The sequence below is a fragment of the Onychostruthus taczanowskii genome, unplaced genomic scaffold (genome assembly GCF_017590055.1).
Source record: "Onychostruthus taczanowskii isolate IOZ18803 unplaced genomic scaffold, ASM1759005v1 scaffold56, whole genome shotgun sequence".
In the NCBI taxonomy this organism is placed as follows: Eukaryota; Metazoa; Chordata; class Aves; order Passeriformes; family Passeridae; genus Onychostruthus; species Onychostruthus taczanowskii.
The window spans coordinates 3,084,391-3,098,799 of record NW_024503235.1 but is presented as its reverse complement, the minus strand read 5'-3'; the positions used below and the strand labels follow the sequence as shown (position 1 = coordinate 3,098,799).

The 14,409-nt window shown below is 49.5% G+C and overlaps 1 protein-coding gene across 1 annotated transcript in view; it reads left to right on the top strand.

Moving 5' to 3' along the window:
- The window catches only part of GRIK3 (glutamate ionotropic receptor kainate type subunit 3), a 118,312-nt gene extending 104,525 nt beyond the window's left edge, over window positions 1-13,787 (top strand). The window contains exons 13-16 of the mRNA XM_041417571.1: window positions 1,101-1,318; window positions 7,848-8,070; window positions 8,283-8,533; window positions 9,886-13,787. Coding sequence (XP_041273505.1) covers window positions 1,101-1,318; window positions 7,848-8,070; window positions 8,283-8,533; window positions 9,886-10,080 — 887 coding nt within the window. The 3' untranslated portion in view covers window positions 10,081-13,787. The remainder of the gene's footprint in view (window positions 1-1,100; window positions 1,319-7,847; window positions 8,071-8,282; window positions 8,534-9,885) is intronic.
- Window positions 13,788-14,409: the final 622 nt, after the last annotated feature.

The window sequence follows — 14,409 nt, the reverse complement described above, 5'->3', positions numbered from 1 at the left end:
TCAGTGGCAGGCACAGAGCTGCTCTGAGCTCCACTGCTGCCTGTAATAGAGATTCCTCCTGGATCTCAGCTGCCCTCGTGGACAGTGACAGTTCCCAGCAAGTGGGTTTAGCAGGATGAATCATCCCTCTTATCAGATGCTGATAAATGAAAAGAGCTATATTCTTTTTAACTCAATTCTGCATCTGAGAAGAAAAATATTTCAAAGCCAGACTGATGTCACAGCATCCAATGCATCAAAGGGCTGGAGATGGAAGAGGGAAGAAGCAGGATCTTGAGGAGAACCAAAGCACCCTCAACATCCAGGACTCCTCCTCTTCCTGGTGTCTCCTTGCTGCACTCTGAAGGGAGGAAAACTACACCCCATGCTCTGCTTTGATGCCACACTGCCTAAAATTGCTTTGCAAAGCCCAATCTTTGTTGCACTTTCCAGGCCGATAAATCCTCTGAGCACAGCTGTTTCAAGCCCAAAGCTCTTGCCTGGCTTTAAAAGGTGTTTTGGGTGATTACAAAAATAGCACAACCCATTTAGCTCTTCATGTCTGCTCAATAAGCCATTCCAGACCCACTACACCTTTCATGCTGTAACATCTCCTGCTTCCCCATTTCTGACTGGCATTCAAAGCCCTGGACCCTGATAGTTCCTTTCTCTTGGTGTTTGATTTTTTTTTAAACCTTGTGTATTTGAACACACTCCCCAGAGTGAGTCTTTTGAAAATAATCTGTATAAAAGCAAAGCCCTTTTTAAATGGCAGAACAAAACACTCATAAAAGTTCATAAATAGCTTGCTATTTAAATATCATAAAAGCAGCCCAGTTAATTACTTCAGTTTGGATGTTTCCTGTAAATTGGGCACTGTACCCAAGGTCAGTAATCAAGGAAGAGGGTTTTTCTGCAAATGCTACAAAATCCCCTTGCATGCAAGATGTCTGGATAATTTGCCTCAAAACCAGTTGGCTTTAATTGCATGGCTGTAACAGTTTTGACAGTGAAACCTGATCGCACACATATATATATATGTATATAAAATATATGTATGGACACATGAAATGGGTTCTTTCCCTCTATTTCCTCTGCCCTCCTCCCCCTGTCCCCCCCAGGCTCGGAGCTGATGCCCAAAGCCCTGTCCACACGGATCATTGGTGGCATATGGTGGTTCTTCACCCTAATTATCATCTCGTCCTACACGGCCAACCTCGCGGCCTTCCTGACCGTGGAGAGGATGGAGTCCCCCATTGACTCGGCAGATGACTTGGCAAAGCAGACAAAAATAGAGTATGGAGCAGTGAAGGATGGAGCTACCATGACCTTCTTCAAGGTGAGACCCGGCAGAGGCTTTCTACCTTCCAGGCAGAGATGCCAACGGGAGCCAGGACAAAGATCCAAAGACAGAAATCCTCTCAAGCCACCCGTGCTGCTCCTTCTTGCAGCTTCTTTCTGTCTCACATCTTGCCCAGACTGAGATTTTCACTCACCTGAGTCCCACCAAGGCTAAATCCCCCTCCCTGTTGTTAACTGAAGTCACAGGTACAAAATTAAACTGATTTTACACTTTTGCAGGCTCTACCCAATATTGGCTCAGACACCCTAAAACGTAGCAGATGCCAAAGTGAAGCTTGTATTAAAGCCCTGCAGAAAAATTTTACATTCCTTAAAGCACCTTCCCAATTTCCACATCTGAGCCATCCCGTTTCTTCCTTGCTTCTGGCAGCTCAGCCCCATGGAGCCCCAGGCTGACCCAGCCAGCCTTCAGGGACAGAGGAGAGCCCAAATGAAGCCCACAGCTGGACAGATGTTGCCAAGTGCCCTCCCTGATTGTATTTTTTGCAGCTGAAATATCTTTCTTGTCCTTCAGGTATTCATATCAATGTAATCCAGTTTTATTAACCTCTGAGATCCAGGGCAAGGTAACAGTACCAGTGCATCACAATCCAATTGCATTAATTTTGTCTATTTAAAGCATAATTAAATTCAGAAGTCAGTCAGATTCCACCATAGCCTCAAAAATAGAAAGAAACTGAGAGATGTAAAATGACCTTTAAAACCACTGCTGGCCTGTAAAAACCCAGTTTGAAAAGAGAGAGAGAATAAAGGGATAGAAATGAAGGGTGATTAAGGAATTATCACCCTGGCAAGGAAAGAGGCCCAAAGGAAGATCCCAGGCTTTGGCTCAGGAATGGGAGCTGGCTCCCCAACACCTCTGGCTCCTTCCCCCTCCACCACCCTAAAGCAGGAGGAAATACATGTGACCAGCACAGTTCAGGCTTTACCAAGCACTTTGTGCCTGGTGCTGCAAGATTTGAGCAGGCACAGGGTGATGGCAGCTTGATGAGGCCTCAGCAGTTTAATTGGCAAGACTCATTAAAGGAAGGCAATATGCTGGATTTTAATAACAGAGGGAGCATTGCTCCCATGCAACTTCTCTTGGCTCTGATGTGGCTGAGAAGCCACTGTCCTCGCTGGATCTGTGTCCTGACTCTGACAGGCAGCAGCAGAGGTTGATAAAGAACCACACGGGGGTGGTTTGATCTTTAGTGACTCTGGGAATGCCCAATTTGCCTCCTGCCATGGAGCTGCCCCATGCAGTTCTGTCCGTGGCACAGGCAGACGTGTGGTGGTGTTTTCCAAAGCCATAAAACCCTGGAACAGCCAGCAGGGAAAGGCAGGCTGTAACTGTGTGCTTTAACTGCCCTTTCCAGTATGAGTTTTATATGGGAATAAAAGGACTGTCTCTTTTAACAATCATCAGGACACAGTATATTTATTGCTTCATATCATTATCCATCAGAACCGTACTTCAGGCTTCTAACGGCCTTGGCATGGTTTATTGATGCAGAGTATTTTCCTTTTCCTTTTTATTATCACTGCTGTATGGAGATGAATTCTCAGGAATGTCCCTTCTGACAAGCATTTCCATTACTGGAGCAGTGGGAGCTCCCACGTGGGAAGCTCTGCTCACTTGTCCTTCCTGCACAGAGGGACTTGGGAGAGGCAGGATTTGTCCCAGCTCCAACAAGGTCTTTGTTCTCAGCTGGGTAATTCCTGTGGTGGGTTTGGTTCAGCTGCTCTGTCAGTGCCACCTCCATGGGGACACCTGTCTCAGCACAGAGCTCCTGAGGATCCACCCTCCCTGGGATGGAAGAACAGCACCTGGCTTCCCTGCCTTGCTCTGCCCTGCTCCAGGGGGCTCCAGCAGAGACAGCCCCCACCAGCCAGGGCTCCTGCAGCAGATCCAGAGCCTGAGCACCCAGCAGCTCTGAACACACTGCCCCTGCTGGGACAAGAGGCAGCACACCATGAGGATCTCACCTGCCCCGTGGATTATCTATATATTTACTGTATTTAGCCGTACTTGGCCCAAATTGCTGCCTGGCTCTTTGTGTGGCTGTTCCCCGCAGTCATTCCCCTCACAGCAGGGTCTCACTCCTTCCTTCCTTTCCCCCTGTTAAATCAGCTGCAAGCTGCACACACCGACCCTGGGCACCCCCAGGCCCTGCAGCCCCTCTGTCAGGGCCCACCCTGCCCATGCTGGATCCCCCAGGATCCAGGAGCAGAGCAGCACCCAGATCCTGGGGAGGAAGGACAACGGGAGGAAGAGAAAGGTGGACACCTGGCATGCTGCTCCATGAGATGGATCCCAAAGCACTGAGCTGTGCTCAGCCTGAGAGCTTGTGCAGAGCTCCCCAGGGACACTGCAGAAGGTCCCAATGGAACCAAGACCCCTCTGGGACAGCCCCACAGTGAGGGATGCTGCTCCCATAAAATTTGGCCCCGTGCAGCCAAGCAAACCAAGAGAGGGAAGAAGAGAGAGCTTCACCAACCATACTGGCACGTTCTGACTTCATAAAAAGAACTTTTGAGAAGCTGTTTACTCCCTGGCAATGCAGATTGAGTTACAGGAATAAACACTGATCAATTAATTTAGGAACAGCATCTAGAGTTGATTATAAGTCATAAATCCTTCCCATCCTGCAGAGAATGCTGCCTCTCTGAATGGAAGGCCAGGTCTCAAGTGCAGTTTGGAGTCTGGATGTGAGTGTGTGTATGTGTGTACACAGATACTCATACAGAAATGTTAAATCCTCAAGACTAAGTATCTTCAGTTGGTGGAAATCAATTTATTTTTTCATACAGGCTGGAATTGAAAATCTTAAGCCTGAAAGTTCCTTTCTTGCCAATTTGGCTGATAAAAAAGCGTATATGTCTTGGCAAGATGCCTCGCAGGGGCTCCTCTAAACGATTCCATTAATTGATTTGGGTGACTGGCCCTGCAGAACTGCTTATTAAAGGTGGCTTCTGAGCTGTGGCTCTGAAGAATGAACTCGGAGGCGTTCTCGGCGTCGCTGCCTTCGGAGGGGCTGGCACTCTGCTTTCACACACACATCTCATTTAGCACTAACACGGGCTGATTAAGATGCAGAGCACAGCAGACAAGATTCTGGTGTTATTTATCCTGAATAAATCAAGGAGAAGCTGCACTCGTGTGAGCAGGAGTGAGACTCGACCCCGCCGTGTGAGCCACGGCTGCAGCAGCAGCCCATGATAATTAGCAATATCTCCATCATCCCCAACATCTCGGGGCTCCTGACACAGGAACTTCTCTGCCAGGAAGGAGCCAGTGTCAGACCATTTATCTTGATGCTTCAGAGCACCCAAGCAGCTCCTCCTCATCTACCTTTGGCAGCAAAGTTGTCACTGAGGGGGACCTGGGGATCCTCCAGAGGATGTGGGGGCACAGGAGGGTCCCTTCACCCACAACCAACTGAGATATGCTTCTTTTAAGAAGCCCATAAAAGTAAATGGTGAATCGCTTGAGAAGAAATGAGCAGCCAGCCACAGCACAGCAAATACCGGATCAGACCAGTAACTAACCCTAATTTTTAAAATTAAACTATGGTAAAATAAGCGGTGAAGCAAAATAAAACGTACATGCAAATAAAGAACACAGGAAAAACCATCAGCAAAATAAACAAAATATCAGGCATTCTTTATTACTAAATTACTACTAAGATGATTTTGCTTATTTCTGTGGTGCAGTCCTGGCTGACAAAATCCAAATTCCCATCAATAAGCAACATATTTGCAGTGTGGCCACGGTATTTGAGAGGAGGAAGGGGAGAAATGAACTTTTCCTTCAACTACAAAACATGTTCTGTGGCTTAACTGTGTGTGAGCTGGAGCAGGGACACTCCTGCCCTCGCTGCTCCTGTGATTTGGGATTGATGACCAAAATCGCTCTCACAGCTGCTTCTGGGTTTGCAGCAAACCATCAACCTGTGAGAGTTGTGCTGGGAATTACAGCTGGGGAATTTTCCCTTGGAAAAGCAGTTTTCTCATCAGGTTTTAGAGCCTGAGACTGCCCTGACCAGGGCTGGGTGTGAGCTGCCCTGGCAGCACCAATGTCCTGCCCTCCCTCCTGGAGGGACCCTCGGCTCCTCTGCCCTGCTGGGTCTCAGCCCTGAGCCCAGATCTCTGTCCCAGCTCTCATCAGGCACCAGTGAGCAGGGACAGCAGCTCCATCCTTCCTTCCAGCCCTTCCCAGGTGTGCCCCAGCTGCAGGAGTGCCCCACCCCTGGCAGGGCCAAGCTGGGCTCAAAGCAGCACAGCCAGAACTGACAAATCTGGGCTCTTCCTGGCACCCCAAACACAATTAAGTCCTTTCAAGCTGGAGCACTGATTTAAGAGAAGAAGAGAAAAGTGGTTTTTCTCTTCCAGGGAGCCCTGTCTCGTGTAATTTCAGTTGCCTGAAGAGCTCCAGTGCCTCATGCAAGTCCCATTTGCTTCACTAAATGCAGCCTATTGATTTTTTGCCAGTTTATTTTTCTCTGTGCTCTAAACTGGGAGAACACTGATGTTAAAAGCTCTGTGTCAACACTCAAGGAGCATTAAATGCAGAAAGAGAAGAAGAGAGAGGGAGAGTGAAGGAACCCAGAGGCCTCTGATGTGAACTATATAAATGTTAAACAAGTCCTTATCAGCCAGCCGAGCACACGATTCATTTCAATTACCCATTGTAATGTACAGATATTTAATAATCCTTTTGGAGGCTACATTTCTTGCTGCTCTTTGAGGTTTGATAGATGCCACAAATCTACCTTACAGGCACTGGTCCAGATTTTCAAGCGAGGGAGATTATCCTGCCTCTTGAATGAAGTTTGCTCCAGCACATCCACTGCTGAGCATTCATCAAGTGGATTATAACGAGCACGAGATTTAATGGAGAAGAAATGAATCCCTGGGTATTTCAGTCAGGAGAAGGGGCCCACAGGGTTAAAGGCAGAGGAACAGCCTTTGTTTGAACAGCACTGCACTACCCAGCTTTGGGGTGATGAGCTTTTGTTTAACTTTTGCTAAACATGCTGGAATAAAGGAGGTGGATGGGCAAAGCATTTGGAAAATGAAGCATTACAAGGGACTTTCAGCTACCTCACCATTATTTATTAGGGTTTTATCAGAAGAACCTACGCTGGCACATTTTGGGTGACACTGAAAGAATGATGGGGAGCTGTGGCAGCAGCAGTTGGGCTGGGCTTGGGCTCCATCTCCTGCTTTCTCATGGAAGGACAGAGACCTGTGGAGAGATAAAGGATGGCTGAAATCACAGCTCTGCAGCAGCAACTCCTCGTGCAGCAGCTGCTGAGAGGCCACCCTGGTTCCAGACACAGCACAGGGACTTATCTGCCCTCTGACTTATCAGCCAGCTCCAGGCTCACAGAGGAGCAGAAGAGGTTTGCCTGCCTAAGCTGCCTCTTATGAAATAAGAAGGCAAAAACAGATCTAGGAAAAACAAGAAATGGGGCAGGAAAGAAGAATGTTGCATAAAGGAGCTGGCAGCAGTGGGAACACAAACCTGAATATCCAAGTGTTGTCCCAGGGCTGGTCTGAGGGAGAAGCACTTACCCACAGGAGCACTGGGACCAGCAAAGGGGCAAGAGGACACTGCTCTGCCAGTCTGGGGAATCTTCCTAAACTAAAGCCAGTTCTGACCAGCAGTCTGGTCTAGTGGAAGGTGGCCCTGCCCAAGGCAGGAGGGGGAACAGGATGAGCTTTAAGGACTTTCCCAGCCCAAACCATTCTGGGATTCTGAGATTCTGTGACTTTTGTGATGACTGACAGAGACAGCTCAGAAGGTGCTCGTAGATAAATGGTACTTTTCAAATGTTATGGCAAGACGTAAAATAACCATATTTCTTCTCACTCAACACATTTTCTAGGAGGAAAAAAAACCACATTCACATGAATAGCAAGCTAGAAAACATATTCCTTCCTTTGCAACAGAATGTCTGCTGATAGTGAAAGAATATCCATGTTTATTTTTAGCCGTAAGACAATCTTCTTGAATATCTCTGTGCTTCTGTTTACGTGGGTACGTTAAATCTGTTTGGCAGTTGCACATATCTCAAAGGAGACTCGTTTCCTTGCCATGCTTGAGGAAAGACAAAAATATCAGAGTGTGTGTAGAGAAAACCACGTCCTCCAAAACTCTCTGTTCTCTCTGCATGCAGAAGCATTACAGGGTAAACAAATGTTAGGAAGTGAACACATTTAAGCAGATTTTACAATGATCTGGGAGTCGAGGGGGCCTGCAGGGCTTTGGGCAGGTTCTGTTCCACCTCAGGACCTGGAGCACAAGCACAGCAAGGTTTGCTGCAACCCCTGTCTCTTTTTAAGGCAACATAAACCCAAACAATGCTGGGCAGTGAGGGCATTAAAGACAAAGTCAAATTCATGGCTGCTCCACTGTGGATCTGTTCTCAACTATTATTATTTACTGAAAAGATACCAGCTTTCGCCAAATGGAGAATTCATTCTTATTTTGGGGCTGGGGCGGGGTATTGTTTTTCCAGAAATCCAAAATCTCCACATTTGAAAAAATGTGGGCGTTCATGAGCAGCAAGCCCACAGCCCTGGTGAAGAACAACGAGGAGGGGATCCAGCGAACGCTGACGGCCGACTACGCGCTGCTGATGGAGTCCACCACCATCGAGTACATCACCCAGAGGAACTGCAACCTCACCCAGATCGGGGGGCTCATCGACACCAAAGGCTACGGCATCGGGACACCCATGGGTAAGTGGCAGCTCTGCAGGTACCCCGAGGAGGGCTCACCACAAACACAACACAGGTGATTAATAATCCACCCCCAGCAGCAAATTTCCAAATAGCACAGTCTGCCCATTGAAGAGAGGTCTGAACTGCGCTGCTTAACACAGACACCTTCCCTGCTTGGTGGGATTTTTGTCCCACCTTCCCTCTGTGTATAACGGTGTCCCCACCCCCAGGATCACCGTACAGGGACAAGATCACCATCGCCATCCTGCAGCTCCAGGAGGAGGACAAGCTCCACGTCATGAAGGAGAAGTGGTGGCGGGGGAATGGCTGCCCTGAGGATGAGAACAAGGAGGCCAGTGCTCTGGGCATCCAGAACATCGGAGGGATCTTCATTGTCCTGGCAGCAGGCCTGGTGCTCTCTGTCTTCGTGGCCATGGTGGAGTTCATCTACAAGCTGCGCAAAACGGCCGAGCGCGAGCAGGTACCGACCGATTCCCCCGATTCTCTGCCTCCCCTTAGCCCAGCCCAGAGGGCTTTGCACGCTGACCCAGGGACAGGCAGGGAGGGGGCAGAAGGATCCAGCCTGGCACCCTAAAATGCCATCCCCAGAGGCTCACTGGGCTGTCCCTCTGACGGCCTCCACTCGGGGGAAAGTCACGTCTGCTCTGATCAGGGTCATCTGCTGCTGCAGCAGTCAGAGCAGGACACATTGGTAGGGTGGTTTAGAGCAAGCTGACAAATAAATCATTAAAATATAGACAGAAGTCCCTAGGAAGGGCCTTTCTCAGCTGTTACATCCTCTTGCAATCACCTTGCACGTTCCAGGTGTGACTATCCATGCCTTCTCCCCCATCCCATTCAAAGAGGAACAAGTCAGGGCTCACCAGGAAGCCTCACGCTGTCTCACAACTCTGCCACACTCACAGACACAGCCCATCACTGCTGACCAGTGCTCAGGAAACAGCAGAACTGCTCTTATGTCCTTCCCCTGCCCTGGGTGTCCCGGGGCAGTAAGTGGAACGTGCGCTTGTGTGCATGACCAGAAATCAAAGCGAGCTGCCCTCATGGTGGGCTGGACAGAGAAAGGAAAGCTGCCCAGTGGCAGGAGGGTCAGACCCTCCGAGCGCCCTGCAGGGATCACACAGCACCAGACAGCCACCTCCAGCTCTGCCTTTGTGCAGGATTGAGCATGTCACAGGCACAGTCCTTGCCAAGGGAGAGGGCTCAGCCAGGTACCCAAAAAAACCCCCGGAGCACAGCCAATGCCTGAACAGCCCCAAACCTCATCCTCACCCTCTGCTGAGCCCTTCCAGCCCCGCTGCTCCCCCGGGGGAGCAGAACACTGCAGCAGCAACGGGGTGTTTTGTGCCTGATGCCTTGGAGTGGCTCCCTAGAACACAGGCTAGGCAAGATCAGGAGAATAAAGTGGGTATTTATTGAAGGCCTTCAGTAGGTACACCTTGGGCAGTCAAAAGCCTCTGAGGGGCCACACCAAATATGGACCATGGTCACGAGTTTTTCAGACAGATAAAAGTTTGGTCCATTTACATATCAGGGGTTAATCCCTGGTAATTAAGGGATTCAGGTAATTAAGTCATTTACTCCAGGTTTGCTCCCCTCAACTCACTTTTGTTTATCATTTTTGGGGCCTGAGGCAGTGAGGTGCCCTTGATTCCCAGCCCTAGAGAGGAATCGTTTTACCTGAATAAAATGGGAGAACAGTGGCTGAGAGGCTACGGAGCTTTACAGCTGCACACTAACAAATTGCAGGATTACAAATATCTGAAAAATATAAGAGCTAACATGCTAAGGCCTCATCCCCGCTGTCCCCAGCGCTCCTTCTGCAGCGCCATGGCCGACGAGATCCGGCTGTCGCTCACCTGCCAGCGCCGGGTCAAGCACAAGCCCCAGCCCCCCGTGATGGTGAAGACGGACGCCGTGATCAACATGCACACCTTCAACGACCGACGGCTGCCCGGCAAGGACAACATGACCTGCAACACCGGACTGGCACCTGTGTTTCCCTAGGGAATGGCAGAGGGGGGGGCGTGGGAGGGAAGGAGTTGCGGCAGACACGGCTGGATGCACACTTAACTAGGGAAGAATGGATTAAAAAAAAACAAGAGAAAAAAAAAAGAAAAAGAAAAAAAAAAAGCCTGGTTTGTTCATTTCAAGAACAAGGCCTTCGCAACCCAGCTGCATCCATCACCGCAGAGGAGCCAGAACTTGCAAGCACGGACAGTAACGTGGGTCTTGGGGCTTTTTGCGTTTGTTTTGTTACTTTTCATTCCTTTTTTTTTAATGCTTCGATCCTCCAGGCCTCATGGAGTCCAACCACCACCCAGGAGTCTGATGTTTACACACTGCAAACGCACGGAGGTGAAGCAGAATCGAGCCAACCCCGAGCGGGTGAGGAGGAGCCCCGAGTGTGGCTCCATCAGCACGGCAATAAACAGGAACACTCGGTGAGGTGTGAGCACCTGATCCACACCGACACACACAGCACATTTTGGATACACTGTCCAGGAATGGGAGAGGCATCTGGGAAGCCCCAGGACGGTGGAGGCTGTGCTTGCCCCGGAGCAGCTCGCGGTGGCCCTCACCTCGCGGCTGTGCTGGCCGCAGCCACCCGGAGCGGGACAGCCACGTGGGAGCCTGGTGGCAGAAGGTGACACTCATTCCTCAGCAGATCCAGGGCAGCTGACTGGGAAGGGGAAGGTGAGCCTGAAATGTACCCAAGCTCCGGGCCAGGGAGGGCACAGCGTGGCATGCACAGGACCTTCTGCACCTCTGAGTGACAGCACCCACACCCCCCGTGCCAAGCTCCAGCCCAGGGTGACACCGTGATCTCCAGGTCCTCAGCTCCGTCTCTGCTCTTCCTGCAAAGCTCAGTCTCTCCTGCAGAGAAGCATGGGAAGCAACCACGTCCACAGGCTCCAGCAGCGGCAGGAGCAGAGCTGCTTCCAAGAGCCAAAAGTAGCGATTTCCATGAAATTCAGCAGTGCTGAACTGCAGCTCCACGCTGGGAGGGGACTGTGGGCCTGCTTTGGGACTGAGTGCTCTCCATGGCATCAAGGACCTGAAAGATGAATCTCAGCCAGGGCTGACCTGGGAGAAGCAGAGCCAAGCCTGGGATCTCTCCTGCTCTGACCACGAACTCTCATCCCTCCAGGCAGCCTCTCCATGGGATTTAAGCAAACACACACTAAAATGCTTTTAGGAAATCTTCCATGAATTATCTTCTTATTTTCAGGTTGTTTAACCCAGAAGGTTGGTCCTGCAGATGAATTTAGGCAGAATTACCAAAGACCCCTCTGCTGACCTAAGGTAACACTCGAGTTACATCCCTCAGCTCCACCCCTGCCAGGCAGCCACTGGAATTATTCACAAAATTAAACAAATGGAAATTCCTCTGCCCTCCATAACCCAGAATGTCACACATGTGATGCAAAGGTGCTTAAAAGCTCTGGTTTAACCACTGGTGGTGTAGAAAACAGCAACACCCTTCCCCTGCAGGGGTAAGAGGGACAGTGACCCTGCAGGACCCCACCTGTGTGGAGGGCAGGAAGGGCAGGGATGGAGCAGTGCCCGAGCCCTGCACCCAGCTCTGGGCCAAGGGTACAGCTGGTGCTGAGGCCACCACAGCCCTCCTGAGCTGCACAGCCATTCTGGAAAGTTTATCCTTGCCCAAAGGAACACACCTGACTGTAGCTGATTTTGGATTTTTTCCCCACCTCTTCCTCTCCGTTGTCTCCAGCTGAGCAGAATTAGCAGATTAGCTCAAGGGGGAAGAGCTGCTCCCCCACCCCATTATGGAACACAGTTTGTCCTTATTTTGCTTTTGCCATGATGTAAAGAAACAACAGAGTGACCCCAAGCAAAACCAGGTGATTTGTCATACTTTGACTCAAGTGAAGATATGCAAAGAATTTACATTTATTTTCACCTTTTTCACAAAAACCATGAAAAATTAGGGATAAAAGTTGCCAGTGCAATGGGCATCAGATTCTTACAAGTTTGCTGCACAAATACCTTGAGCAGAGGACAAACTGAAGTGTGGGGCAGCTTCCCAAAGCTAATTACATGCTTTCTGTATTCCTTTGGAAATCCTTAGGCTTGTCAGAGCAGTAGATTTTGTTTTCCTTGCAGACTTCTAAAAAAGCAGAGATGCAAACAAAGCCTGAAACTGGCTTTAAATGTCCAGAGAGTAAAATACCACAGAAATCAGCATTCGTTTTGCTTCTTGGCAGATTTTTAAAAAAATAAATAAATATTGCTAATACCACAAACCCCATTTATTTATTGACACCATCCTGATTTGATTTTACTCACAAATGTAATAGGTGAGCATCTGGAATTGCTGGTGTACTGCCAGCCAGACCAAACCCTGCAGATGAACCTTTTCCTTCCATCCCCACACCCCTAAATCAGCCAGGAACTGCAGCCAAATTCCTGCCTCTACGTCATGGCTTGGTGTTGATCCGCTTGACATCCAACAAGGGAATGTTCTGCAGCGCCCAAAAAACGCAGAGGAGCTGCTGGGGCCGCAGGCTGGTGCAGACCCTTCCCCCTGGCCCCGCTCACTGTGACCCGAGGGATGTGCACGATGTCAGCCCCAGCCTTCCCGCGGGACCGGGGGCAGCTCAGCCAGGAGAGCTCCTGGAGCCTCCCCGAGTGCTCCTGGGGGAGCCCAAAGCCATGTGTGCTGATGCCAGAGGAGGAGCAGCCAGCCCAGTGCCTCACAGCCACGTCTTGGGAGGTTTGGGAAGGGACAGACCCCATGGCAAAGCCTCAAAGCCTTTTGTGAGCATGTCCGTGACCTGGCTGGGACTGGCGACAGCTCAGTCTGAAATCATCTGACTTCCAACGCTGTTCCTTTCTTCACTTGGCAGAGGGACTGGAAAACTGAGGAGGAAATACAGAAAAAGAAGGTTTGGGTTATTAAACTGTATCTAAACTGTTGTCACCTCGGCTCACCGTCCCCTTATCACTTGCTTTTTCCCTCCAACTCTCCCTTGAGACAGAGCAGGGACAGCCAGCAGCTGCCCTGGGGTGGATTTTCTGTTTGGAGTCACCAACAGCACGTGTCAGGTCTGGTGTCGAGGGCACAGACCCACAGAGAGATGGAAGATGCAAAGGGCAACCAGCTCTGGGCACCCACTGCTCCACCTCGGTGCTGGCAGCAGGACTGGGCTGGGTGCCAGCACAGAGGCTCTCCAGGAAGGTCACAGCAAAGGGACATCGTGGCTCCTGGTGGCTTCACCCATGTCCACCCAGTGACCGTGGGGTGCAACAGTCCCCAGAGTGCTCGGGGCTGGCAGGGCACGGGTTATTCCCATTGGCATCATGAGCCCTCTGCTCTGTACCTTACTTTGACATGTTTCTCAAAAAAAAAAGAAAAAAAAGAAAAGAAAAAAAAATAAACAGAAAAAGAGTGGGAAAAAAAAGGAAAAAATAGTCTCCGTGACATTCAGGGGATTTTCCTTTGTGGACATGCAGAATTTCTATGAATATAGTTTTTTGTAAACATTTTGTAACAATTTTGGTTTCATAGTAACTGTGTTACTTGCTGATCATTCTAGGCTGATGTAAATACAATTTCCAAAAAATAAAAAAAAAAAAGAAAAAATTCTGATTATTTTCCTTTTTAAGACACTGTGATATATCAAAGTGCACAGTTTGCTGTATGAAGTAATATGGTTTTAAATTTTAAATAAATAATTTCTAGAAAATAATGAAGTTTATGCCTGTTTATACTCAACATCTCCCTTCCTTCTTGCTCAGATTCTGTCCCAAACTCCCACTGTCTACCAACACCCCAACTTTATCACCCATAAAGGCTGTGATGGTAAAACCAGTTCCCAACTGGACCCAAACACCTGGGCAATGCTGCTGGTGCTGCTCACCAAGGGGGTTTGGGCAGGTTTGGGGCAGTGGTGATGGTCTCAGGAGAGGAAGGGAAGGTCCCACTTTTGGCCAGAGGGAGGGAAGAGACCATAAAGCTCAGCCAGGGCAATTCTCCCTGCCCTCACAGCTTGATATCAGACAGGTAATTAAACCTGGATATTCCATGAAGAGCCATCCACAGGAGCTCTCTCTGTCGTGGTTTGCCTGGAGGCTGCCTCAGCTTTTCATCACCGAGAGGAGCAGGAGCCCCAACAAGGCTGCCAGGTTCATAAAGGCTCTGTTTGCCTCTTCCCTCCCATGTAAGTCAAAAATCTTATTAGCCCCATAAAAGCTGAGAGCACCCTAAAGGCCAGTGTTTAATAAGCTAAATCTTTATGGCTCTGCTTTGTTATATCGAGGCAGGGAGGGAACCTCTGCAGTTCCTGGGATGGGAGCAGTGAGTGCAGTCGG